Source organism: Lethenteron reissneri, chromosome 29 (assembly GCF_015708825.2).
Source record: "Lethenteron reissneri isolate LAM-NWPU_2019-01 chromosome 29, ASM1570882v1, whole genome shotgun sequence".
NCBI lineage: Eukaryota > Metazoa > Chordata > Hyperoartia > Petromyzontiformes > Petromyzontidae > Lethenteron > Lethenteron reissneri.
The window spans coordinates 1758576-1786568 of record NC_083807.1 but is presented as its reverse complement, the minus strand read 5'-3'; the positions used below and the strand labels follow the sequence as shown (position 1 = coordinate 1786568).

Below are 27993 nucleotides of genomic sequence, written 5' to 3'. Positions count from 1 at the left end.
TCGTCGGAATGCTGTCGGGTGCAGTAAAGTCCAATGTTGGACTGAACTTTTCTATGCTCCGTCTCTCCTGCACCACGCCCTTCTCCAGCCCGCCATGCTCCCCCCTTGTGGCCTTGGCCAATGCACTGCTCGACAGAACGGAACTTCTCATTTGGCTAAATTGCACTTCGGTTGAATTAAAGAACGTGTCGGGTGAGTTGCCACGCTGTGGACCGGACTGTAACTCCGTGATATCCACTTCCGTGGGCCGTTCCGAGTGGACCAGAGGTACCTCGTAAATAGCTCTGTGATATCCACTTCCACAGGCCGTTCTCAACTACAACAAAATCATTCATTGCTGACGACGCCACTGCCAAACACGCGCCACACCTCCTCGCTTTATTTTGGCACTTTTGACCTTCACATCGACCGCCGACCACCAACCGTGTGACCTCTGCCCACCGCTTACCAAATACCAAAGACCCCCCGGCAAAGCCTGTAAAAGACTATTGGGCCCAGGATTGGTCCAGATAATCGTCACTGGTGTTGGCCGTGAGCGGGAATCGAACACTGGGTCGTCGGGTTCGTAGCGGAGCACGCTAAACGCCACACGACCACGCTCACCGCTACCCGACCACGCTCACCGCTACACCGCAACCACGACCCAGGCAAATGGCGAGAGCAGCAGCTTGATCCACAGCGACGCGAACGCAGTCGGCAGTCGTACGTCGGTCCTTCTGTTGTTCTGCTCGACGAAAGTGGACGTCGAAGATCCCCGCGACGTCGTCGGCAGGAGCACGCTGCCGCCGCTGCGGTGCCGGCGTCGCGGCTGCGTATTTGGCACGTGAGAAAGAGCACCGCCGCGCCAACTCGATTGGCAATCACGAGCGCACATCGGGCAATCATCGTCGCACCCCCGCTACTACTGGCAGCACAGCGATGCCCCCCCCCCACCCCCCAAGGTCACCGTTGTAGATGAGGCCTCCTCGACTCTGGTCCCCTCCTTGGCCACCCGACCCGGTAACGCCAATCGTCGCCCGCGGCGCTCCCTGCTGGGGCTTCGTCCGCTCGGGGTCGCCGCGGGCTACGAGAAGCGACGGCAACGGCCCCGTCGCCAAATAATCGACGTCGCCCACTTGGCTCTGACGACAACACGAAAGCCTTGTAAACACGTACATCGGGACGAAAACCCATGCGCGCGCACCCACGTGCACACGTGCGCACCTACGTGTGGTGAACTTATTTCGCGCCGTACGTAGCCGACCGTGAGAATCGGACGCGCGGAATATTAGTTCGGCTAATCGTGCGTAGAAGAGGAGCGGTGGTGCGGTGGTTGGCGCAATGCGATATGCCACCCGGCGACAACCGAGTTTGACTCTGCGGCCCCGGCTGAAATCGGTGGCGAGGTGCAACCAGGAACCGGTACTGGGCTTCCCCTAGGTCGACTCGGCCTCAAAACGAAGAGCTTTGACGAATGCCCACGGCTGACATCGGTGGCGCAGGTCGTAAAAATCTTAACCGGTCCTCGGCCCACCACCCACCGCCCCCTACCCTTTTCACCACCCTCACCAGCTCGCACAGACTGGCGTGGTGAAGTGTGGTGAAGTATGGTGAAGTATGGTGAGGTGTGGTGAAGCAACCGTACTCCAGCACGCACCCCACCGCGTCACCGTAAACAAAACCAACAAAAAGCGACTGCGTCAAACTTGCGTCAACCCTTAAATAACCGACCATCGCGTATGAGTATTTAACAATAAGAATCGAACGTTTGTTGACGACGACAATAATAACAATCATAACAACGATCACGACCACTCCCAGCGCTGCGTCGGGGGCCGGGCTGCTGTGATTGGCCGTCACGCCACCGTGGCGGCGAGGCCCGGCCATGATTGGACGAAACCTGTCACGCGGGGCTTGTTTGCATCTCGTGACGTCACCACCGCGTGCCAAAACGGGACGATGTCGTCGGCGACAATACAAATGACGGGAACCCGTCGCGCGGCGAGAGGGTACGGACGGCGGGGGTTGGTTTTCGCGAAGGCCGTGCGTGTGCGCGCGTGCGTGCGTACACCACACTCGTAGTCGATTTGGGTAGAGTGGCTCGGTAGTTCAGTCTCGGCGCTGTGTCGTATCTCGGGAGCATAACTCACTGGTGTAGATCTGTGTGTGTGTTCGGGTAGGAATCAGCCACCACTGCGGTGTGAACGGAACCAATTACCAACGTGGTGTGGCCGGAAGAAAGCTCAATCACCCATGTGATGTCGATGAAATCCGACCATCACCGTTGTGTGTACGGTACCAATCAACCCATGCGGTGTGGCCGGGTCCAATAATCTGTGGTGTGGCAGACACGAACTATGACCGTGGTGTGTCTGGTACCCGTTTAACCATGCGGTGTGGCTGGGCCAACCATCTGTGGCGTGGCTGGGACCAACCACCACCGCCACGGTGCGTCCGAGGCCAACCACCCACAACGGTTCGGCCGGCACCAAACCACCACCAGCACCGCGGGTGCGGTGGTGTGGCCGGCTCAGATGGGCGAGAGGGTGCGCCGCTGGTGTGCGGTGAGCTGCGGGTGCCACACGTCGACGATGAAGATGAGGCGGGCGCGGTCGGCGTCCTGCCACACCTCGTGCTCAAACGAGTCGTCGAAGATCAGCACCTTGCCCTCCTGCCACTCGCTACGCGGGGTAACAGCAACACGTGGGGTAACAACACGCAGGTTAACACATGCGCGGGTGTGTGTGCGTGTACGCGTGTGTACGTTTGTACGTGTGCGTGTACGCGTGTGTGCGTGTGCGTGTGTACGCGTGTGCGTGTACGCGTGTGCGCGTGCGTGCGTGCGGTCACCGCGTGTCGTTGGCACAGCGGATGCGGCACCCTGGCGTGGGGATCACGAGGCCCAGGTGGAGCCGCAGGCGGCAGTTCGTGGGCCCCGTGTGCGGCCACACGTGTGTGCCCGGGTGCATGACGGAGAACTTCACCTGCGCGACACACAACGCATGACGCGTGACATGTAACACACGACACGGGACACGCAACGTGCGAAGCGTGATACGGCGCACGAGGTACAACGCACGATATTTGACACGCGACATGCGACAGCCCGTGGCAGCAGCGGAGGGGCGAGGCGGAGCCGGCTCCTCACCTGGCCGCGTGTGCAGCCCGTGGACTCGGGGAAGCGCTCCATGATGGAACACGTGGTGGGCGCCCTCCCGCAGCCGCTCTCGCTCTTCCGGCCTGCGCCCACGCACAAAGACAAAGATCCCCTGTATAGCCTTCACACACTGTAGGGGCAAGTGCTGTTAGCGAGCGCCTATGAAGGCCAGAACGGTACACGAGGGGGTGGGTGGCCAGCACCACGCCCGACCGCCTATGTCTCCCCAGTGGCGATGTTTACACACCGCACCAGGTACTCATTTCAGGCTTGAGTTGACCGAGCGGAGGCCCAGGACTGGTTCAAATAATCGTCACTGGTGTTGGCCGTGAGCGGGAATCGAACTCGGGTCGCCAGGTTCATAGCGCAGCGTGCTAACCGCTACACTACCGCACACACGTGCACGCACACACGCACGCAGGCGGGCGGGTGAACGGGCGAGCGGGTGAACTGGTGAGTGGGTGAGCGGGTGAACTGGTGAGTGAGTGAGCGGGTGAACTGGTAAGTGGGTGAGTGGGTGAACTGGTGAGTGGGTGAGCGGGTGAACTGGTGAGTTGGTGAGCGTGCGTGCGGGCTCACTCACCTTGCTGCCACAGCGTGAACTGGGCCCAGTCGCCCTTCTCGCGCAGATTCTCCTCCTCGGGGAGGAAGAAGCCGCTCTGGACGTCCATCGCAGCCAGCGCCTCGTCCCGGATGCTCCGCCAGCCACGCTCCAGCGCCTGGGATGGGGGGTGGGGGGGCACCGCGTGGGGGTAGGGGCCAAGGGTGGGGGGGGGGGTCACGCACTGCCCCCCGCAATGTCTACACCCCCCCCGGCTCCCCATTCGAGGGAGACACGAAAACGATGACTCCAGTCGCCTCACCCCCGTGTGCGATCGAGGGAAAGAGGTGGGAACCGGGTGAATAACACTGAACAAAAAAACACATTTTTTTCTGGCCTGGACTTTTGCAGCTGTTTTAAACCAATTTCAGGGTGCTGATTCCAAATCAGATTTGCTCTATCACATCTCATTTTTATGCTATCGGCATACCCCATTTTTATTGATTTTACCCGAAATTAACTCTGTCACTTATGATTGCAAGTTGTTGCGAGTCAGTGACTGCTTTAGTGTTAAAATATGGTGCTGTATTTTTAGGATAGTGTGTTTATAATATCATTTTATGTAGCTATCCACATTTAATATTTTTCTTCTGCAGTTTTTATTGAAAATGCAATATTTTATATCTCAAAAACCTGATGTGATAGACAAAAACTGATGCCAGATTTGGAATCACCTTAAAACCGTTGGAATACCTTATGCCAGAAAAAGTGTGTTGACCAGTGTATAATTGGACGTGTGCACTCTACAGGTGGTACGGGGGTGGCACTGGGCTGCATTCCATCCACGGGCGGATCCGATCGCCGTAAACGGACCGCGGCGGGCCACGTCCGTTGCTGTGTTGCCCATCCCCTGGCGATCACCCGGCGTGGCGATCACCGGGCGTGGCGGTGACCGTGCCGGGAGCGGTGGGGAGGTTGGGAAATCGCAGCCCGCGTGGATGTACGCGGCACGAGCCCTGCCAGCGGTGCAGCGCTGTGTCCCGAGCGGTGACCCACGACCAACGACTGCTCTGTGACCTTTTACGATAACCCCGAGAGATGGAGGCAGATTGAGTGCCAACAGAAAACTCCAGAGAGACGTGGCAGAAAGCCAGAGAGATGGAGAACAACAGATGGAGTGAGAATCAGAGACGCACAAAGATAGAGACACAGAGACATGGAGAAACAGAAATACGCAGAGAGAATTACAGGGAGCAAGAGAGAGAAATGATGCTTAACCTGTTTCTGAAGCAGCAACTCCGTGTGCTCTTTAATTAGCGTAAAAAAGTATGTATTTAATATTTCTGTCCTTTTAAGGTTACGTTTTTCATTCTCCTCTGCTGGCCCCATGACCTGGAGCTCTCTGGGGATCACACAGAGCCCCACAGACTCACACAGAGACCCATAGACTCACACATAGACCCATAGACTCACACAGAGACCCATAGACTCACACAGAGACCCATAGACTCACACAGAGACCCATAGACTCACACAGAGACCCATAGACTCACACAGAGACCCATAGACTCACACAGAGCTCCATAGACTCACACAGAGACCCATAGACTCACACAGAGACCCATAGACTCACACAGAGACCCACAGACTCACATAGAGACCCATAGACTCACACAGAGACCCATAGACTCACACAGAGACCCATAGACTCACACAGAGACCCACAGACTCACACAGAGACCCATAGACTCACACAGAGACCCACAGACTCACATAGAGACCCATAGACTCACAGAGAGACCCATAGACTCACACAGAGCCCCATAGACTCAAACAGAGCCCGATAGACTCACACAAAGTGAGTGCGTGAGTGATCAATCAAGTGATCGAGCGAGTGAGGAAGTGAGTGAGCGAGTGAGCGAGCGATTGAGTGAATGTTTGGGCGAGCGAGCGAGGGGGCGAGCGAGTGCGAGCGAGTGAGCGAGTGAGTGAAGGAGCGGGTGAGCGAGTGTGTGAGCGATTGAGCGAGCAAGCGAGTGAGCGAGTGAGCGAATGTTTGGGCGAGCGAGCGAGGGGGCGAGCGAGTGCGAGTGAGTGAGCGAGTGAGTGAAGGAGCGGGTGAGCGAGTGTGTGAGCGATTGAGCGAGCAAGCGAGTGAGCGAGTGAGCGAATGTTTGGGCGAGCGAGCGAGGGGGCGAGTAAGCGTGCGGGCGAGCGAGCGAGCGGTGCGGTGCGGCCACCTTGACGAGCTCCGTGTAGCCCGTCTCGTGCGGGGTCCACCACGGCTGGGCCTTGAGGCCGCGCACGTTGTAGAGCGAGCGCTGGAACACGGAGGAGAAGTGGCCCTGCTCGTGGCCCTGCGCATACCAGCGGTACGCCTGGGGGGGGGGAGGAAGGATAAAGGAGGGTGAAGGAGGATAGAGTACAGATGATGAGGAGGGGAAGGGGAGGAAGGAGAAGGAGGGAGGGAGGGAGGGAGGGAGGGAGGGAGAGAGGGAGGGAGGGAGGGAGGGAGGGAGGGAGGGGAGGGACGGGAGTGGAGGGAGGGAGGGAGGGAGGGAGGGAGGGAGGGGAGGGGAGGGGAGGGAGGTCAGGCAGGTGCCTTCGCCGCTATGGTGCTGGTAGCGCAGCAGCAGGGGATCTGGTGATGGGTTGTTGAGGGCGATTTGTGTTTCTTGTTGGTGTCTATGAACACAGTGACACACAATGGGACTAATGTTACATGGGAAACCCGCGTTATAGCTTTGATTAAAAAAGGGAGCACATAAGCAAACAAAAAAAATACAAACAAACGACATGATGAACGAAGCAAAGTGCCGAAAGACCGAGCATCTTTCTCGTCTGATCGTTAAAAAAAAAAAAGGAGTGAGGGAGGATAGAGCATGAGGAAGGGATGGAGGATGCCAGGAGGGGAGGGAGCCGTACGAGGTGCTTAGGACGATGGCGCCGCACTGCTCGGGAAGCGGCCGGCTCAGCGAAGCTCCGCTCGCTCAGCACCCCCAACCGGCACGGTGCACTTGCCTCAACGGCGTGTTAAGGTCAGACGGGGTGGGGGATCTTTGTCTTTGTGTTTGTGGGTGCACCCTCCCCCACCTCGTCACGCTCCCCCATGCGCTGCAGAGCGTCTCCCAGGTGGAAGTAGAAGCGGCCGTCGTTCGTTCCTGGGGCCTCGGACTCCAGACCTGCCTGGAAACCGCAGCACCACACCACCACACAACCACAGTAATACAACTACACATTCATGTAACTACATAATCGCACATCCATACAAGTGCACAATCAATTAATCAGTTAATCGAGCAATCGGTGTTCGTGTGTGCATGTGTGTGTGTACGTGTGTGCATGTGTGTGTGTGCATATGTGTGTATGTGCGCGAGTGTGTGTGTGCGTGCGTGTGTGCGTGTGCACGCGAGTGTCTGTGCGTGTGTGTGTGCGAGTGTGCGCGAGTGTGTGTGCGTGTGTGTGTACACGAGTGTGTGTGTGCGAGTGTGTGTGTGTGCGAGTGTGCGAGTGTGTGCGCGAGACTCACCCGCAAGAAGGGGATGCTCTCAGCGATCTTGTTCTCCGCCTTCAGGATGAACCCAAAGTGCACCTTCGCAAATCCATCGTCCGGCGATCTGGCCAGAACCTACAAAGACAAAGATCCCCCGCATAGTCTTAACAGACTGCCGGCATGGCACACGAGGTGGGTGGGTGGCCAGGACCACGCCCGACCGCCTTTGTCTCCCCAGTAACGATGTTTTTAACCACCGCACCAGCCGCTCATTTTTAGGCTGAGTCGACTTAGGGGAAGCCCATGACTGGTTCGGATAATCGTCACCGGTTTTGGCCGCGAGCGGGAATCGAACTCGGGCCACCGGGTTCGCAACGCAGTGCGCAAACCGCGCACCGTGTGTGCGTACGTGATGCACACACGTACACACGGTGCAAGCTCGTCACGCACGAAAGAGGACAGAGGAGGTGGAGGAGGAAGAGGCGGGGGAGTGGTGTGGAGGGTTGTGGCGGCCGTGACCTGCTGACCTCCTCGTAGACGACCTTTGCCCCCTTGTTGTCTCCCTGCAGGAGCAGCGCGACCCCCAGCTCGTTCTGCAGCGCCACGTCGGCCGGGTACCGCTGCACCAGCTTCCTCAGCACCGCCACGGCCGCGCGCATGCGGCCTGCAGGGGAACGGTGGTGGGGGGTTACAAAGACAAAGGTCACCCGGAATGTCAGGGCAAGTGCTGTTAAGGTTTGCTGTCCTTCCCCGCACTTCCTATTCGCGCGGTTGGCTACGTAGGGTGAGAACTAAGTTCAACATACGCAAGTACGTACATAGCGAGCAGCGCCTATGAAGGCCGGCACGGCGCACGAGGGGGTGGGTGGCCAGGACCGCGCCTGGCCACCTTTGTCTCCCCAACGCCGACGTTTACATGCCACATCAGGTACTCATTTGAGGCTGAGTCGACCTAGCGGAGGCCCAGCCTCCGGCCCAGTTCAAATGTTCGTCGCCGGTGTTGGCTGCGAGTGAGAATCGAAGCTCCTTTCCCGTGGGTGTCGAGGGTGAGCCGTGATCCACCGGAGCACTGCACTTTTAAATCTCGATTCATAACTGCTGTGTGTTCAGTTTGTTGTCCTTCCCCCGCACCTCCGATGAGCACGGTTGGCTACGTAGGGTGCAAAAGAAGTTCAACATTCATACATACATAAGAGAAGGTGATACAGCAAAAGGTGTGGACTAATCTCCATCTGTTCCATCTGTACGGGGACAGACCGTTGCTACCCCCCCACCCACCCGCCTCGCGCTCCGCTGACGATCACAAAGAGAACTTGCCGTTTCCATTCCGAAATAAAACTTATTTTAGTTGCAATGCAGAACAGAAACATGACTCATCGGCAGTGGAGCCGTGTGACTTCACGGCAAGTGAGCGATCACAATTCACCAATGCAAATCGGACGAACTAAGCAAACATCAATCATTGTCACGGGGGGGGGGAGGCGGGGGGGGGGCTGACATTTGGCAAAACGAATGCCTACCGGATGAGAGCCCAAACCTTGAAAGAGCAGAGGCGTAATAACACCGAGGGTATGTGGGGGTGTGGTTGACTCACAACAAAATGTAATAAACTAAATAAGAATTTCACTGCTGCTGGTAGTGCCGTTTGCTTAAAATAATAATTATATAATAGGGGTGTTGCCCTTTTTTCTGGCAACAAAACAGAAAACCTTTTTACAAGGATTCATGTCTGCATTAACCACAATACTTGCAGTCAAAATGCAAATTAAAAACACACTCTGATAATATATGCATTGTCCTTGAAACTGATTGGTCCACACCAAGGGACGGCTTTCTTTTGAGCCTCGACCCAATTGGTGCTCGACCAGAGGACGCCAAAAGGCGTACAGCTCAAAGACACTGCACCATCAAAGTAATGAGGTCTCGGGGTGAGCATCTACATCATTAGACCTCCAGACAAAAGGGGGAAAACCCTATTATTATATTTTGGTACTGGCAAAGGAGGTCTAATGATGCCGTTTACTTGTCGAGGGGGAAAAAGAGTCTCAAGACTCGTTGTCAAGAGGTCGCTGCTTTGCACCGCAGTGACCGACCGCGGGCAACAAAAATCATCGCAGGCATTTTTCAACGCGCCGGGCCCAAAATTTGGGCTATGGGGGCAACCGTTTTGTGATTTTTTCATTTTTAAACAGTTGTTGCGGAGATGACAAACGGCGTAAGTACGAGTCGTTCTATCTGCGATGCAACGTCTTAGCGTCTCATTGGCCCATATTGGGTCCAAAAAGACAGGGTCCAAAAAGACAAATGGGGGGGGGCAGGGTGAGGAAGACTCTTTGGGGGCTGTCGAATATGTGTGTGGACTCAATGCCAGCTGAGAGCGTAAATAAGCAATCAAGCGTACACAGAGGTCATGAAAATATTTTCATAAAAATACAAATATTTGTACTTTTTTCACTCTGATCACATTTGCAATTTCCCCACGGCAGACCGGCTCCCACGGCTACTCGGAATGGACTGGCCCACCGGGAATTTGCCCCATGGACTGCTGCCTCTATGGGTCAGTCCAGGTCCTGCTACACTGGGATGTCTGGCCAATTTTAGCGTCTCTTTTGCTAACTCTCTGCCTTCTCCCCACTCCCCCCCTCTCTTCCTCTCCCTCTGTCTCTCCCCCTTTCTTCTCTCCCCCGCTTTAAGCGAGAGTTCAATTTGTACGTCGAGCAGCGTAGGGCCTCCCGCTGCAGTAATCAGAGAATGTATTTTATTCCGGAGGAATCCGATGAGCTATGAAGCTTTTTTTCACAGATGTCCGGTAATCTTCTCCAGCAGAATTTGTTCACGCAGCTAAGGCGCTGGACTGGTTTTGACTTCTCCGAGACTCATCAGCAGGGTGAGGCGACGTCATCTTCGCAACGGAGGGAGCTCCATCTTCATCAGCATAATCATCATCTATCCACCGTACCCATCATGAAGCATGGTCTATCCACTGCTGGATGAAGGCCTCTCTCCCCCAAGCCATCGCACCGCCTTCCCCCGCTAGATCCCGATTCCATCGCTCCATCTCCATGGAGAACAAACCCTTCCTGAGCTTTCTACTCCGACGACGCTCAGTCCATCCATTTCCCCCCCCCCCCCACCTGGCTTGCCCCCTCCCCCTCTTTACCCCCCACGCCCCCCATTGCCCAACCCCCACCACTGCCCCCCTCCACCCCACGTCCGAAAAATAGAGGCGGCAGGAGCTGAATTGCACGACTCGTCAAAATAACAAAAGAGAGACGCTCCGAGAGTAAATGTTCGCAAAAAAAAAATAAAGTCCCCGACGACAATAACAAGTTGAGCAATCGGTCCGTGGCGGTGACGACGTCGGTGACCGACCACCCTGTCCACTTGAAAATGTCAGCGTGCCCCTTGAGCAAGATCGGGCGTGGGGTGAGCGCACGCCCCGAGGTACAATACTGCAGCAGCAGCAGCAGCCACAGCCGGGCCCGGCAATTATGTACCAGCGGGCGGTGGGTACGAAACTCCCTTCACTCGTTGGGCGTCGAGGAGGAGGAGGAGAAGGAGCCGTATCCCCTGGCTCGCCAGGTGAAGGCGCTACAGCAAAGTAAGAAAGTTTGTTAACGAGCACTCGTATGAGTCCAGTCCGTGACGAATGCGCGCTGGTCGCACACTGAAGTCGGCTCTCCGGAACAACAACACCGTGTTGAGTCCGTTGCAGAACTCACTCCGACTCGGGGATGCGTCCCGAACATGAGCTGCGCTGGCCGTATCGCGCGAGGTTTACACGGCGGGGGGCGTAGCAGGTCGCCGTAGACCTGAGTCGGACTAGTCTCCAGCTTCTTAGTTCTTTCGGTAAAGTCACGTAGAATGAAAATAATAAAATAAAACATAATAAAATAATTCTCACGACTGTCGGGGAGACGCTGTCTCCCGACAGACCTGGTCTTCACCTGAGGACGGCTGCTTGCGTTGTGGCCGAAACGTCGTGAGAATTATTTTATTATGTTTTACTTTATTATTTTATTATTTCCATTCTACGTGACTTTACCGAAAGAACCAAGAAGATGAATCCCTGCAGTCACGAAAGCTTTAAATCGAAATTTAGTCTCCAGCTGTTCCATCTGTACCGGGATAGAGCGTTGCCCTCCCCCGCTAAGCTCACGCGCTGTGGGTTTTCTCGGGGCGCTCCGGGTTTTCCCCTCCCGTGCGCATGACCGGTCGCTCCATCGGCTGAAAGCATCTTCGTGTTACCAAAGTAAACAAGTCCCATACGGGACCCTCCTCAAGAGGACGCCTTGAGACTCGCTCGGCTCGTTGCCGCTGTCACGCCACCCCTGCGGAATCCGCTTACGATTCGCGTTCTCTCAAGCGACTAGGTGACATTTCGCACGGCGCCTGTTGGGCAACATTACTTTGTGCTCGCGCGTGTGTGTACATACGTGTGTGTGTACATGTGTGTGTACATACGTGTGTGTGTACATACGTGTGTGTGTGTGCATACGTGTGTGTGTGTGTGCATACGTGTGTGTGTATGCACACGTGTGTACATACGTGTGTGTGTGTACATACGCGTGTGTGTGTGTACATACGTGTGTGTGTGTACATACGTGTGTGTGTGTGTACATACGCGTATGTGTGAATGTACTTACGTGTGTGTGTGTGTCAATGTGTCGACTCGGCCTCAAATGACTACCTGGTGCGGTGTGTAAACATCACCACTGGGGAGACAAAGGCGGCCAGGCGTGGGGTGTTGTTTATCCACCCCCTCGTGTACCGTTCCAGCCTTCATAAGTGCTCACTAACAGCACTTGCCCCAACAGTCTGTTAAGGCTATATGGGGGATTGTGTCTTTGTTTTGTGCGTGGGGAGCTGCAGTGCAGCGGTCGGCACGCAGCCCGAGTTCGATTCCTGCTCACGGCCACCATCAATGACCATTATCTGCACCGGTCCTGGGCCTCGTCTAGGTCGACTGGGCCTCAAATGAGTACGCTGCACCTCGGTGCCTCCTGCAAACATCGTCATCAGCACCGGGGAGACAAAGACGGCCGGGCGTGGCGCTCACGCGCCACCTCGCCCCTCATTAGGTACGCCGTGCCGGCCTTCACAAGCGCTCGCTAACAGCGCTTGCCCCAACAGCCTGCGTGGGCTCCACTGCGGGTGCGGTGCCGTGGGGGGGGGTGGGGGGGGAGACCTTTGCCTTCGTGCCGCGCCCAAATCAGGCGATTCACGAGTGGCAATTCAGTTGACATCACTCGAGAAACAGCGGCCGCGTGGCACAAAGGGCACGGACGAGGGCCGCGGGAAAGTGGACAAATTGGGCTGCGGTGGCCACAGACGTTGTGGGTGCTGGCGGTGGCGATGGGAGTGGCACCGTCCAACAGAACGAGTGTCGCCCCTCCCCTTCGCCCGTTACACAGGACGGCACGTGGGTTCGATCCCGGACCCTGGCGATGCCCGTTTGTGTATTTGGGGTTTGCGCGTCTCTCTCTCTCTCCCCGTGGTCGCGTGGTTTTTCTCTCCACGTTTACAATCAACGTCACGTGTCGAGGGCTTATTTTCCACACGATGATGATAAGCCACTTCTCGTTGGGCTATCATTTGTGGCCAAGTGACTTCCGAAAAAACAGCTAAATAGCCCAGTGGACCTCAATCTGGTAAAATAAATAAAAATGTTTAGTTAAATAGTTTGGTATAATATTTGGAGTCCGCGTGTTCTCTTTCTCTCCCCTTGGTGGTCGCAGCGTGGATTTTTCTCCGGGTTCCTCCACCGGTTTTGCCCCCAACCCCCCCTCCTACACATTTAGAGACAACGCGCATTTAGATGATCTGGCTGCTACTAATAATGCCCACATGTGACGATGATGATGATACAAGGCCCCTCGATGATGACCTATCATCACGTGTGCCTCTGAAAAAGAGCTCTTAGCTCAGTGGCTTTTTCTTGGTAAAAATAAATAATCACAATAAAGGTTTTTGGGTCAGATTGCGTAAATGTGTCCATAGCCCATCTCCGCCCGACACAGCCAGTAGTTTTTCACGTGAACAAAGCGTGCCAAGAAGCTACTGATTAAGCACGGACCGCTTGTGTGTTGGAGAGTAAACACCCATACAATTTGAGTCAACGACGATTATCGCTGGCGATCACCACGACCAGCGTCGTCGGAGTTGTGGTGGTGGGTTACCGACACATCTGCATCTACATGGATCTGACCTTTACGATGAATAACAGCGGTGGCCCAAGCCCACGAGTTCCACTTTGTGTTTACATTTTTTTGAGAGCGACGCAGCCGCCCAGCACGCCGTCGCAGAGCCCCGCTGGTTCCGATGCAGCGGCCGCCCCGGTAAACTAATCCGCTCGCCCCCCACTTGTCCCCCACTCACCCAGGAACTGCAGCCGGTTCGCCTGCCGTTTCAGCGCCAGCTGCACCAGTTCCGCCGGGGCATCGGGGAGGTCGGCCACCTCCGCGTACGTCGCGATGGCGCGCGCCAGCTGCTCGTTGCTGCGCTGCTTCTCGGCCAGGTCGTCCTCCGCCTGTCCCACGTGGTGGGGAGGGGGGGGGTGACGGTGGGGGGATGGCGGCGAGCATGACGGTATAAGATTCAGCCTTGCCACCAGAGGTCGCAACCGGGTACCCGATACCCGTACCCTACCCGATACCTGGCTACCCGTACCCGGCCGGGTACGGGTACGGGTACCTGCTTGCGACCCTGGTGCGGCCGGGTACGGGTATGGGTAGGCCGTGAGTCACTGGTGAGTAACTGTTTGTCACTCAATTCCCAACGTCTTGTCTCTTCTCACAATTCAAGTTCCTATAATCAACCCACCCGCGCCTGCAACATGGCTTCATCCTAGAGGTCGCAATCAGGAACCCGATACCCGTACGCACCAGGGTCGCAAACGGATACCCGTTTGCGACCCTGGTGCAGCCGGGTACGGGTAAGGAATCAAAACCCGTTTGCGACCTCTGCTTGCCACCCCGCGCAGAGCTCCTGGTACCAGCCGGTCCCCGCCATGGACGGCTGGCACCAATCCAAATACTAATACCCCGCCACTCAGGAACGGTGACGTCTACTGGCACCCAGCCTGGTGGCACACGGCCAATCTGCCACCCGGCCACAGTGCACCCCCCGCAGGCCTTGCGATGAAGACCACCGCCATGGAGCCTGTCTCTCGGCCTGGCGGCGAGGAGGTGACCGTCAGGGTGGCCTCACCTGGGCCTTCCCGTAGCGAGCGCGTGGACTGCTGGGGAAGGTCTGCACGAGCTCTGTGAAGGCCTGGAGTGCCTCCTGCATGGAGCCCTGGGTGCACAGTGAGAGGAGAGTTAGACTTGCTTAGCATTTCTTCCGACGTGTCCCATCGGCGCCCACGGCCTTCCTTCTGGGAGCGCGTATTGTCAGCAGATGGGCTCAGCACGGGCAAACTCTGGGACCGGTTTTTGACATTCAGTGCCTCGTCAGCGGAGCGGGTCACCTTTTTCCGGAGCTTCTCCGCGGCGTCCAGCTCCTCCTTGATCGCGCGGTCGAACTTGTTGAGGAGTTTCGGCTTTTTAGGCTTCATCGGCGCTGGGGAGACGCACGGAAACAAAATGTAAAAACGAACGCATCAATCGCGTCAGCGTTTACTCCTTGCTCCGAGCAAACAAATGCGAGTGCCAACACGTTTCCCGAACGGGTCAAACAAGTCCTGGTCACTTTTCCCTAAATGTTAAGTAATGGCAGCTAAAGGTGCAGCCCTATATATGAAGGTGTTATCAGCCAATTAATGAGTGTTTAGACACGGGAGTAAATCTGTGGGTCTCTGCGCGACTCTGCGGGTCTCTGTGTGAGTCTGTGGGTCTCTGTGTGTCTCTGTGTGTCTCTGTGTGTCTCTGTGGGTCTCTGCGTGACTCTGCGGGTCTCTACGTGACGCTGTGGGTCTCTGCGTAAGTCGCTGAGATTGAGCGGCTGAAACCGGGACTCGAACCAAAGCTCTCTATGCGTCTCCGACACGGCCGTCATGAGCCCTCCCGAGCCTGGCCTGCCTCCCATCGGGTCCCGCATCTGCAGAGTCGTTGTTCCAAGGCGGCCTGGGTAAACACGCGGAGCGACTAAGTGACGTCACGACAAGTGCTGGCGGAGACGGGGAGGGAGAGAGCCAGGGCAATCGCCCCTTGCACTGGGCGATGTCGTTGCTGCTGCACGCTGCTGCTGCTGCGTCTCTCTCTCTCTCTCTCTGTGGTCAAGGGAGTAATTCACGTTCATCCGTTGCCAGGGGGCAGAACCGCGTGGAAGCATCATCGGAATTTGTCGTTAATAAAAAGGTGGCCCCTTTCATCAAAGGACACGTGGCTCGGACGGATAGGGTGATGAAAGAGAGATGGGTGGGGTGGAGACAGGGGAGGAGAGAGACAGGGGAGGAGAGAGAAAGGGGGTGTAAGAGAGAGACACATAGACTCACATAGAGACCCTTAAACTCGTATAGAGATGCACACTCAGAGACCCATAGGCTCACATGGAGGCCCACAGACTTACACAGATACGTATTGACTCACATATAGACCCTTAAACTCGTATAGAGATGTACAGACTCACATAGATCCACAGACTCAAACAGAGACCCAAAGACTCACGTAAAGACCCTTAAACTCGCATAGAGATGCACACATGGAGGCCCACAGACTTACACAGAGACGTATTGACTCACATAGAGACCCAAAGACTCACATAGAGACCCAAAGACTCGCATAGAGACCCGAAGACTCACAGAGACCTATGACTGACCGCCTGTCTCTCTATAAAATAAAAGCGTCCACCGTTTCTGTTGAAGCGTCCTGAGATGCGGTTACACTTGGACATCGCCAAATAAATAAATCCAACCTCCCCAGTACAACGCTTCCCTGTACTTACCCAGCAAAGAACTCGCCGAGTCCCAATAGGCCCCTTGCTCAGGAGGCCCCCTGCTACACTGGCGATGTTTTTTTTGGGGCCAAGAGAGTTTGGTTTCGCGCGGCAGGAGACCGGAGAAAAACCGAGCAACGCGCTCCACCAGGGGGAGACACTCGCCAGGACCAGACACCCAAAGCTGTACAAACACACGCGCGCCCACACACTCTGGGATGCGTTGCTGTGCTGCCATCTCCTGGCCAGAGAGGGACAGGAGAGGGAGGGAAGGCGGGCGAGGGAGGGAGGGCGAGGGAGGGCCGCGAGAGAGGGAGGGCGGGCGAGGGAGGGGAGGGCAAAGCAGAAGCGAGGAACAAATGAAGAAAAATCATGCTTACGCATGGATTCTGATACAAGGAAACAGGGAGACACAGGGAGACACAGGGTGACGCAGGGAGGAGAGTCGTGGGGGTGGCGAGGGTGGGGGTCGGTACTCACCGGGCTGCGCTTTGGGGGCCGAGTCCTGGGGGGTCGACGTGGTGGGCGGCTCGTGCGGTGGCTGGGGGTCGCCGGGGTCCAAGGTCACGGGGGGGGCTGGGGGGCCCGCTTTGCGGGGCGAGGGGTCCACATTCTCACCACCCCCATGAAGCCCTGGGGGTCGGAGACAAAGACAAAGATCCCCCGTGAGGCCTTAACAGACTGTTGCGGCAAGTGCGAGCGTCTATGAAGGCCGGCACGGCACACGAAGGGGTGGGTGGCCAGCACCGCGCCTGGCCGCCTTTGTCTCCCCAGTGGCGATGATCTTTTACTCACCGCAACACGCGGGCGGGAATCGAACCACGGTTGCCGGGTTTGTCGCGCGGGGCAAAAACAACCGCAACTGCCGTCATTCGCAGCAGTTGCGGTGATGTCACCAGAGTGCCTGTGCCAGGCTAGGTGCGCCGTGAGGCCACGTGAGGAGTGGAAGGCTTGCTGCTGGCAGGTCACGGAACAAACCCAGATGCCATGGGTCGACCGACTGAGATGACCGAGATGACGACTGGCAGATGCACCACCCGTGCTCCCAATGCGCCACGTCGCTGCGTTTTATCCGCCCGGCCCTCCGCTCGTTGTTGTGAGCACCGCGGTGCAGAGGTCGCAAACGGGTTTTGATTCCTTACCCGTACCCGGCCACACCAGGGTCGTAAACGGGTACCCGTACCCGTACCCGGCCGTACCCTACCCGTACCCACCCGGGTACGGGTATCGGGTACCTGATTGCGACCTCTGGGATGAAGCCATGTTGCAGGCGCGGGTGGGTTGATTCTAGGAACTTGAATTGTGAGAAGAGACAAGACGTTGGGAAATGAGTGACAAACGGTTACTCACCAGTGACTCACGGCCTACCCGTACCCGTACCCGGCCGCACCAGCGTCGCAAACGGCTACCCGTACCCGTACCCGGCTGGGTACGAGTAGCCAGGTATCGGGTAGGGTACGGGTATCGGGTACCCGGTTGCGACCTCTGCCATGGTGGCCGCACCCTCCCGCCGGGAGTGAAGGAGACCGAGGCTCAGCTTCGACCGCTCGCCGTGCGCGGAACGCGAGCGTCACAGTGGCGGGTCAACGTCCGCGGTTGCGAAATATTCCGTCAATGAACTCGCAGGACAATGGGTTGGAATCAAAAAATATGTTGTTCGGTTTGCACGAGAGAGAGAGAGCGGGCGACTGGTGGAGAGAGGAAGTGAAACGAAAGCAGCGATAGCGATCGCTGGGTCCTCCATCGGCAGTCGGGATGCGGCGAGTCGAATTCCACAGGGCGTCCGTTTTCGCAAAGTGGTTATTCGTTTCATTGACTGCCGCCAGACGGACGGACGGATGATGCCCCCCCCGAGTTAATCAATCAATCAATCCGGGTTACGCATCGCAGCAACCGCCGCCCCTGAGTAGTAAACACGTGGTAGGGCTCCCTCCTGAAAAGCAGGTACGAAGCTCTTGGATGAGGCCTTCCACTGGTTAAAAAAAAAAGGATAAACATATTCATGACAGAGGGTTTTTTGGGGGGGTTAGATCGCGTAAATATATAAATGTGTCGTTAAACGCACCACCGCCCGACACGGCCAACTAGTGAGGGGTTTGTCACGTGAACAGAACGTGGCCAATTCGTCACTAGTACAGCACTAACCGGTGTGTTGGAAAGCCAAGCCACAACGTTTACAATCTGAGTGTCGTGTGGTTTAATGACACATTTATATTTCCGTGACCTCTACCATGGAAAAAATTGGTCGCGAGAACCTACGTGTTAATCGTGATAAATACGAACACATGTATAACTAGTGTTTGTGCCACGTGTTTTGGTCGTTGATTCACAAGCGCGGTTGGGGGGGGAGTGAGAGAGGGCAATGATCTCCACGGCTCAGGGAGATGTGGAGAGGGGGTCAAGAGTCGTTGACCCCGAGGCCACTTGACAAGAGGGCCCTCCCAGAAGTGGCCAGCATGGCTCAGGCAGGGGTCACAGATGTCGAGATCCTGGGGGTCACGTCCGGGTCCGAGCCACCAGCGCTTGACCCGCGCAGTCACCAACGGCTTAGACACCCGGGAGATTCCCTCAATGTCCAGTTGGAGGATCCTTTCCCCTGGCACATCGTCAGGGGCGATTGCCGTGGCTCGGTGCTGTTGCTCTGGAGACCAGGAGATCGACGGTCGATGTTCGCTCGCCGCGTTGATGGCGTTCGTCGCGAGCTCTCACTCGGCAGAGTGTGGCCGCGCCAAGGCCGCTCTTCCACTCCGGGGCGGAGACGGTGACGCAGGGCGACAAGACGGCGCGGCGGAACCGTGCGGGCGGCCGTGCGGGTCCAGGTGACGTGCCGACCACCCGGCTTCCCGAAGACAATGAACGCACGCGCCCACGGACACACCCACGCCCACGCCCGCATGCAGGCCGACTGTAACGACCACTGGCCCGTGACGCCGCGCGTCACTGCGTCGGTCCAAGTGGGCTGCGTGGGAAGGGGGTGGAAGGGGGAGGGGGGGACTACACTCCCGCATCTGCGATGTTGGTCGTAAAAATATCCGAACGCGGGTGACAAAAAGAGTTTGTTTTGCGTTCGGCTAGTCGGTGGAGCGCGACGCGCACAAGGGCGTGGGAAGGGGCTGCGTGTGTGCGTGTGTGCGTGTCAGTCAACCAATGGCACCTGGGCCCGTCCCGTGGTCTGCCAGCGGGCGTTCGACACTTCACGTGGCCGTAAAGTGCACATGGCCTGGCACAGGCGCCGTGGTGACATCACCCCCACTTAGTGGCGAATGACGGCTGTGGAATGCGGTAGCGTAGCGGTTAGAGAGCTGCGCTACGAACCCGGTGACCAGAGTTTGATTCCCGCTCACGGCCTACACCGGTGACAATTTGTTTTAATCGGCCCTGGGCCTCCCCTAGGTCAGATGACCACCTAGCGTGATTTTTAAAAATCGCCACTCAGGAAACAAAGGCGGCCGGGCGTGGTGATGACCACCCATCCCCTCGCGTGCTGTGCCGGCCTTCATAGGTGCTACTCGATCACGGCACTTGCACCAAAATTCTAAAGGTGAAATGGGGGATCTTTGTCCTGTGTGCGCGTGTGCGCGTGTGTGCGTCGTATGTGCGTGTGTGCGTGTGCGTACGTGGCTGCCACGCCACCATCGTGCCACCACCCGACCCCCTCGCAATCAGCGGACAAAGGGGTCCGTGGTGCGGGAGGCGCTGGAGGGTGGCCGATGGGCGAGGTCCGTCACAGAGAATTGCAGTCAAAGGAGGGGAGGCCGTGCGGAGGTCAGGCCGCCATTCGTTCACTCGGTTTGTTTCATTCTCTCCGGAGAGCCACGCCTAGCCGTAGGAGTTGTTGCCAGGAGGGTCCTGCTGCTGCTGGATCGGGGCTTTACTCGTCACGGGGCTTTCAGCAGATTTAACGATGAACGGTTGTTTTTATTATTATTATACCGACGTGGGAGGAAACCGGAGCACCGGGGCAAAACCCCCGTCTTGTGCAAGGGGGCAACACTCGATCCCCCCCCCCCCGCAGCCCAGCCCCCCACAAGGCCTACCGGAGAGCGTGCCGGAATCCGCCCACCCCAGCACGATAATCGAGACGGCGAGGACGGCAGCGAGCACGGCTGCGACGGTGACGACGGCGGTGAGGGTGAGCCATCGTCGCCCGACCCCCGCCCCCTCCTCGTTGTCAGCTCGCCGCGAGGCCGTGGGGGGCCCCAACGAGGTGGAGGAGGTGGACGGCTGGCTCCCATCTAGTGGGGACGCGGAGAGAACGAGAGACGACGTTAAAGTCCCGCGGAAAAAATAGGCGCGTGTAAATGAAGTATGATGGGTTAAAACTCACTCACTCGCTTATACACCCACACACACCCACACGCCCACACACCCACTCACTCACTCACCCACACACCCACACACCCACTCACCGACTCACTCGCTTATCCACCCAACTAACACACCCATACACCCACACACCCACTCGCTCGCTTACTTACCCACCCACCCACTCGCTCACTCACTCGCTTATCCACCCACCCACACACCCACTCACCCACCCAACCACTCACTCTCTCGCTTACTTACCCACCCACTCACCCACCCACCCACTCACTCTCTCGCTTACTTACCCACCCACCCACTCGCTCATCCACCCAACTAACACACCCATACACAAACACACCCACTCGCTCAATCGCTTACCCACCCACTCGCTCACTCACTCGCTTACCTACCCAACTAACACACCCACTCGCTCACTCACTCACTTACCCACCCACGCACTCGCTCACTCACTTATCCACCCACTCGCTCACTCACTCACTTACCCACGCATACACACATCAACTGGCTCACTCACTCACCCACCCACCCACACCCACTCGCCCACTCATTCACTTACCCACTCGCTCACTCACTTACCCACCCACCCATACACCCACTCGTCACTCACTCACCCACCCACCCACACCCACTCACTCACCTACTCACGCACACTCCCAATCACCCACCCACCGACCCACAGACAGGTACAGGGAAAGCGTTTACAGAGCGCACACACACGCACGGATTGTCTTCCTCGCTCTTATTAATATTCGAGTGCGGCAGAGGACGTGTATTTGGTGGCGTGGTGAACACGGGCAGAGAGAGCGAGGGAGTGCGAGTCACACGCGTACTTTGCTTCCGTTGGAGTTGCTTCGGGGTGCCTGAAGGGAGACACCAAGGGGAGGGGGAGAGAGAGAGCGTTCCAATGAGCGCACGCGACAAAACAAGCAATCACAGTCACGAAACAATGGCGATGTTGCGACGTTGGTGGTGGTGGCTGGTGGTAGCTGGTGGTGGGTGGTGGTGGTGGGTGGTGATGGTGGATGTGTGGTGTTGGGTATTGGTGGGTGGGTGGTGGTAGTGGGTGGTGCTGGGGCGTGGTAGTTGGTGGTTATCGGTAGTGGTGTGTGGGTAGTGGTGGTAGTGGTGTGTGGGTAGTGGTGGTAGTGGTGTGTGGGTCATGGTAGTGGTGGTAGTGGTGGGTGGTGGTAGTGGTGTGTGGGTAGTGGTGGTAGTGGTGGTAGCAGTAGCAGTGATAGTAGTGGTAGTGGTGGTCGGTGGTGGTAGTGGTTGTAGTGGTGGTAACGAGGAGCGTCTCAGGGGTGGAGGGGAACGACTCCGGCTCTGGCGTCTAATCACGAATGGCGACCAACTATGGAACAGGGTGACGGTGATGGTGACGGTGAGGTTGACGGTCAGGGTCACGGTGAGGGTGACATGGTGGTGGTTTTGGGGGGGGAGCGGTAGTGTAGTAGCGGTTAGCGCGACCCGGGTTCGATTCCTGCTCAACGGCCAACACCAAGTGACGATTATCCGAACCCATCCTGCGCCTCCCCTAGGTCGACTCAGCCTCAATGGAGTACCTGGTGCGATGTGTAAAAACATTTGCAACGAGGGAGACAAAGGCGGCCGTGCGTGGTCGCTGGCCACCCACCCCCTCGTGTGCCGTGCCAGCCTTCATAGGTGCTCGCTAACAACACTTGCCCCAACAGTCTGTGAAAGCTACCCAGGGGATCTTTGTCTGTGTTGGTGGATGGTGGTGGTGGTGGTGGGTCTAAGCAGGTTTTGCCACTGCCTCGGCACCTAAATACCGCAACCGCCACCACCACCACGATTCTCAGAACGCGCCGCAACAAAGCCACCACCACCCCCACCCCGAGGCATCGAAAACGAACGTACACATCATGCGGCTATCAAGAACAACAATCACGAATGTGTCACCAAGGTGGTGGAGCGGTGGGCGCGATGGTTAGCACGCTCGACTTGCAACTCCCGGTCAGCGGGACGCAAACCAACGCAGAGTGTGTGCCTGTGGCCTTATTTGGAAAAATATTGACACTGTAATAGGTGACGTTTCGGGCAATGGCCCTTCTTCGGAGCACTTGCATAGAGAGGACGGAGAGGGTTGACTCCTCGGTGGGGCTGTATAGCTGCGAATCCCTGTGGGTTTCGATAGCCGTTCATCAGCTCCGTGTTGTTCCGACATCATCACTGTTTCATTGCTTTTATGACTTTATTTTGGTGATTTTCGAAAAGTTTTTCGGTTTGGCCATGTTTGTTTGTTGTAGTAGTACAGAGTTAGACTGATGGCCTTAATCTAAGTTGTCTTGTGGTTGTTGTTGTTTGACTTGCATCCCACTGGGATTTTTGCACACAGCGTTGGTGTACGGTGCCTTTTCTGCAATATTTTGCTGTCTTTTCTAGGATTTTCTCTTTGCACTTAGTCACTTTAAGATGTTTTCGTGTTCATTTTTTTTGTTTGTTGCGGTTGCACCCAATTCAAGAGCCGAATGGCTCACAGGGCTCCACCAAATAAATGAAACTTGAATCTGCGCGGTGGTCCACCAACCCTAGCTGCTGCTGCCTCCACACCGCGCTGGGTCACGGGGCCAGCCGCGTGCGTAGCCACTGCTGAGCTCCCTCCCCAGCGGAGGCGCTTCCGCCAGCAGTGATGTGAGCAAGATGCTGCGGGGCTGCGCCTTCATGCAGTCTCGTTTAAGCAAAAAACTAATTTTCGATTTAAAGCTCTCGTGACTGCAGGGATTCATCTTATTGGTTCTTTCGGTAAAGTCACGTAGAATGGAAATAATAAAATAATAAAAATAAAACATAATATTCTACGTGACTTTACCGAAAGAACCAAGAAGAAAAAAACTAATTCTTTGCTCTCAATATTAAAAAGTTACATTTCAGCCGTTTTTCACCGCTGGCTTACAGAACACTCCCCCCCCCACACACTGTTGTCCGTCATGGCGCCTGTTTGACCATACTTCACCACGCCGGTCATTCATTCGTTCATTGTCGGTCGGCGAAGGGATGTGGACAGGTCCAGATATGACCGGCCACTGACGTGAGCCGTCGTGTGGGCGGATTGAACTCAGGTCGCCAGGTTCACGGCACAGCGTGCTTAGTTCACCACCGCCACCACCACCACACCCTGGGTTATGTAAAAGTGTTTTTGTTATTTCTTTTCTATTTTTAGATATTTCTGTCGATCGGGGATTGTGGTGAAAAAGATCGAGGTTCGAGTTTGTTTGGTTTAAGCTGCAAGTGAGAATCTCAAGAGACCAGGGTGGAGAGTTTCAATTGCAAGAGTGAGTGGGTGAGAGATTGAACGAGTGGGCGAGATGGTGGATGAGTGAATTAGTAAGATGGTGAGTGAATGAGTCAGATGGTGGGTGGGTGAGTGAATGAGTGATACCGTGGGCGAGTGACTGATTGAGTGGGTGAATGAGGGGGGTGAGTGAGATAGTGGTTGAGTGACTGAATAAGTGGATAAGTGAATGAGTCAGATGGTGGGTGGGTGAATGAGGGGGGTGAGTGTGACAGTGGTTGAGTGACTGAATACGTGCGTGAGTGAATTAGTGAGATGGTGGGTGATTGAAGGATTGAGTGGGTGAATTAATCATTGAGTAAGTGAATGAGTGGGTGAGTGAGACTGCAGGGGGTAAATTGAGTGAGTTTAAGTTTCCTATGTAATTTGTCGAACCATGTGACAACTTCAAATACCAGGATAGTCTCATTTGCAAGAGCGAGTGAATGAATGAGTGGAACGAGTGAAATGGTGGGTGAGTGAATGATTGAGTGGGTGGGTGCTTTAGTGTGCGAATTGTTGGGTGAGATAGTGGGTGAGTGAGTTAAGTGGGTGGGTGAGGCAAGTGGGTGGGTGAATGAATTCGTGGGTAGGTGAGTTAATTCGTGCGTGAATGAGTGGGTGAGCGAATGAGTGAGGTGGTGGGGAGTTATTGATTGAGTGACTAAATGAGTGGGTGAGTGAGATAGTGAGTGACTGAATGAGTGAGTGAGTGAAATAGTGGGTGAGTGACTGATGAGTGGGTGAGTGAAATAGTGAGTGACTGAATGAGTGGGTGAGATAGTGAGTGACTGAATGAATGGGTGAGTGAGCTAGTGGGTGAGTGACTGAATGAGTGGGTGAGTGAGATAGTGAGTGAGTGACTGAATTAATGGGTGAGTGAGCTAGTGGGTGAGTGACTGAATGAGTGGGTGAGTAAGCTAGTGGGTGAGTGACTGAATGAGTGGGTGAGTGAGATAGTGAGTGACTGAATGAGTGGGTGAGTGAGATAGTGAGTGAGTGACTCAATGAATAGGTGAGTGAGCTAGTGGGTGAGTGACTGAATGAGTGGGTGAGTGAGATAGTGGGTGAATGACTGAATGAGTGTGTGAGTGAGGTGCTTGGGGGAGTTAAATGATTGAGTTAAACACGTAGTCTTCCGCGAACAATATTATTCATAATAAAGGTCGTGTGAGTATAAATGTGTCGTAACCCTCCACCACCCGACACAGCCAGTAAGGTTGGTCAAGTAAACAACGCGTCAATAAGTTGCTTCAATAAAGTTTCCGCTTGTTTTGCGATCGAAACGTCGTGGTATATTATTTTTTATTTGACTACCTACGTGACTTTATCGAAATAGCCAAAGAGTGCATTCACGAAAGCTTCAAATCAAGATTAACAAGTCGCTACTCCAGCCCACCGGTGTGTTGGAGAGTAAATCCACGACATTAGATTCACGTTGGCAATGGTTTTACACATCACACCTCCTTTAAGGCCCAGTCGACAGCTCAGATAATCGTCACTTGGTGTTGGCCGGGTTCGTAGCGCAACCACTATACCACCGCTCCCCGCAGCGGCACATGGCAGGTACTACTGAAGGCAGTTGTCACGTGCTTACAGTGGCACGCTGTGACACTCGCCTGGAAATGCTCCTCCGTCTGGCCCGAGACAAACTCACACACCAAGACCCATAGAGACTCAGAGAGACCCATAGACTCACACACCAAGACCCATAGACTCACATATAGAGTCGAAGACTCATATAGAGACCCGTAGGCTCACACAGAGACCCACCATAGACTCACACAGACCCATACACTCACATCGCGACCCATAGACTCACATCGAGACCCATACACTCACATAGTGACCAATAGACCCACATTGAGACTCATCGACTCACCGAGACATGTTGACTCGCACAGATACCCGCAGACTCACACAGAGACCCACAGACTCACACAGAGACCCACATACTCACACAGAGACCCACAGACTCACACAGATACCCACAGACACACAAAGATACCCACAGACTCGCACAGAGACCCACAGACTCACACAGATACCCACAGACACACAAAGATACCCACAGACTCGCACAGAGACCCACAGACTCGCACAGAGACCCACAGACTCGCACAGATATTCCACAGACTCACACAGATACCCACAGACTCGCACAGATACCCACAGACTCGCACAGAGACCCACAGACTCACACAGAGACCCACATACTCACACAGAGACCCACAGACTCGCACAGATACCCACAGACACACACAGATACCCACAGACTCGCACAGAGACCAACAGACTCGCACAGAGACCCACATACTCGCACAGAGACCCACAGACTCGCACAGATACCCACAGACTCGCACAGAGACCCACAGACTCACACAGATACTCACAGACTCACACAGATACCACAGACTCACACAGAGACCCACCGACTCACACAGAGACTCACAGACTCACACAGAGACTCACAGACTCACAGAGACCCACAGACTCACACAGAGACACAAAGACTCACAGAGACCCACAGACTCACATAGAGACCCACAGACTCACACAGATACCACAGACTCACACAGAGACCCACAGACTCATGCCAGTACCGGGTACCCTGGGTCCCAGAAGCGGTACTAGCGATTGACTACTCAGTGTGAGTGACTGAGTGAGCGAGTGTGAGTGAGGAGTGAGTGACTGAGTGAGTGAGTGACTGAGTGAGTGACTGACTACTGAGTGTGAGGAGTGAGAGAGTGACTGAGATTGCGAGTTAGTGAGTGTGAGGAGTGACCGAGTGTGAGGATTGAGTGACCAAGTGAGTGACTGAGTGAGTGACCGAGTGAGTGGCCGATGAGTGACTGAGTGAGTGAGCGACTGCGTGAGTGAGTGACTGAGTGAGTGACCGAGTGAGTGACTGAGTGACTTAGTGAGTGACTGAATGAGTGACCGAGTGAGTGACTGAGTGACTTAGTGAGTGAGTGACTGAGTGAGTGACTGAGTGAGTGAGTGACCGAGTGAGTGGCCGAATGAGTGACTAAGTGAGTGACTGAGTGAGTGAGCGACTGCGTGAGTGAGTGACTGAGTGACTTAGTGAGTGACCGAGTGAGTGACTTAGTGAGTGACTGCGTGAGTGAGTGACTGAGTGAGTGACTGAGTGAGTGATTTAGTGACTGAGTGACTTAGTGAGTGAGTGACTGAATGAGTGACCGAGTGAGTGACTGAGTGACTTAGTGAGTGAGTGACTGAGTGACCGAGCAAGTGACTGAGTGAGTGACCGAGTGAGTGACTGAGTGACCGAGTGAGTGACTGAGTGACCGAGTGAGTGACTGAGTGACTTAGTGACTGAGTGACCGAGCGAGTGAATGAGTGACTGAGTGAGTGACCGAGTGAGTGACTGAGTGACCGAGTGAGTGACTGAGTGACCGAGTGAGTGACTGAGTGACTTAGTGAGTGAGTGACTGAGTGACTGAGTGAGTGAGTGACTGAGTGACTGAATGACCGAGTGAGTGACTGAGTGAGATACCTGACTGGGTCACTGCTCCTCCTCCTCCTCCGTGGCTAAGTTTGCTCTTCTTTCGCCTCCTGTCCGCGTTCATCTCCGCTCCTCTCCGCTCCCTCGCCGTGTGTGTACAGCCGTGTGTGCGTGTGTGCGTGCGTGTGTGCTGTGTGTCCCGTGTGTGTGTGTGCCGTGTGTGTGCTGTGTGTGCGTGTGTGCTGTGTGTGTGTGTGCTGTGTGTGTATCCCGTGTGTGTGCTGTGCGTGTGTGTGCTGTGTGTCCCGTGTGTGTGCTGTGTGTCCCGTGTGTGTGTGCTGTGTGTGTATCCCGTGTGTGTGTGTGCTGTGTGTGTGCGTGCTGTGTGTGTGTGTATCCCGTGTGTGTGTGTGTGTGCTGTGTGTGTGTCCGTGAGACTTCACAGGCGACCCACAGTGCACCTAGCCTGGCACAAGGCGGCTGTGCTGACGTCACCGACACTTAGTGGTGAATAGCGGCTGCTGTTGTTGTTGACTGCCTGTTGTCTGTGGGTGTGTAAGCAGCAGAGCGTGTTCACAGCACTGTGTATCTACGGTCTGTGTAGATGCGTGTCTGTGTGTGTGTGCACGTGTCTGTGTGTGCCTGTGTGCCAATAAGTTGTGTGTGTGTGTGTTTTGTCCTTGTACACACTCACACTCGCATGCACAGCCAACACACACACACACGACTACACGACTCCACGCACACGACTACACGCGCATCAACAACCACCGTGGCCAACACCACGACTCGTGGTGTGTCGGAAGAACGGAGGCTGTCACTTGCAAACCCTGCTCGTTTTTGTAATGATTAGCCCGAGGAGCGG

At 55.7% G+C, this 27993-nt stretch overlaps 1 protein-coding gene across 1 annotated transcript; it reads right to left on the bottom strand.

Annotated features, from left to right (window-relative positions):
- Nucleotides 1–364: 364 nt before the first annotated feature.
- On the bottom strand, nt 365–27993 carry LOC133349130 (aspartyl/asparaginyl beta-hydroxylase-like). The gene is made up of 15 exons (XM_061562342.1): nt 27180–27993; nt 21201–21230; nt 20082–20279; nt 16525–16677; nt 14639–14730; nt 14380–14466; nt 13549–13699; nt 7698–7834; nt 7207–7305; nt 6771–6863; nt 5918–6055; nt 3720–3855; nt 3128–3219; nt 2830–2963; nt 365–2660 (listed from the first exon to the last, which is right to left on the bottom strand). The coding sequence occupies exons 1-15, from the start codon at nt 27250–27252 to the stop codon at nt 2510–2512; spliced, it is 1764 nt and encodes a 587-aa protein (XP_061418326.1). The 5' UTR covers nt 27253–27993; the 3' UTR covers nt 365–2509.

Bases quoted from the DNA above. Each gene is read 5' to 3' on its own strand.
- LOC133349130 (XM_061562342.1), bottom strand. From the start codon at position 27,252: ATGAACGCGGACAGGAGGCGAAAGAAGAGCAAACTTAGCCACGGAGGA. The intron at 2,964-3,127 runs GTGAGGAGCCGG...TGTGTCGCGCAG, and splicing joins CGGGCTGCACACGCGGCCAG to GTGAAGTTCTCCGTCATGCA. The intron at 2,661-2,829 runs GTGACCGCACGC...TACCCCGCGTAG, and splicing joins CGCTGTGCCAACGACACGCG to CGAGTGGCAGGAGGGCAAGG.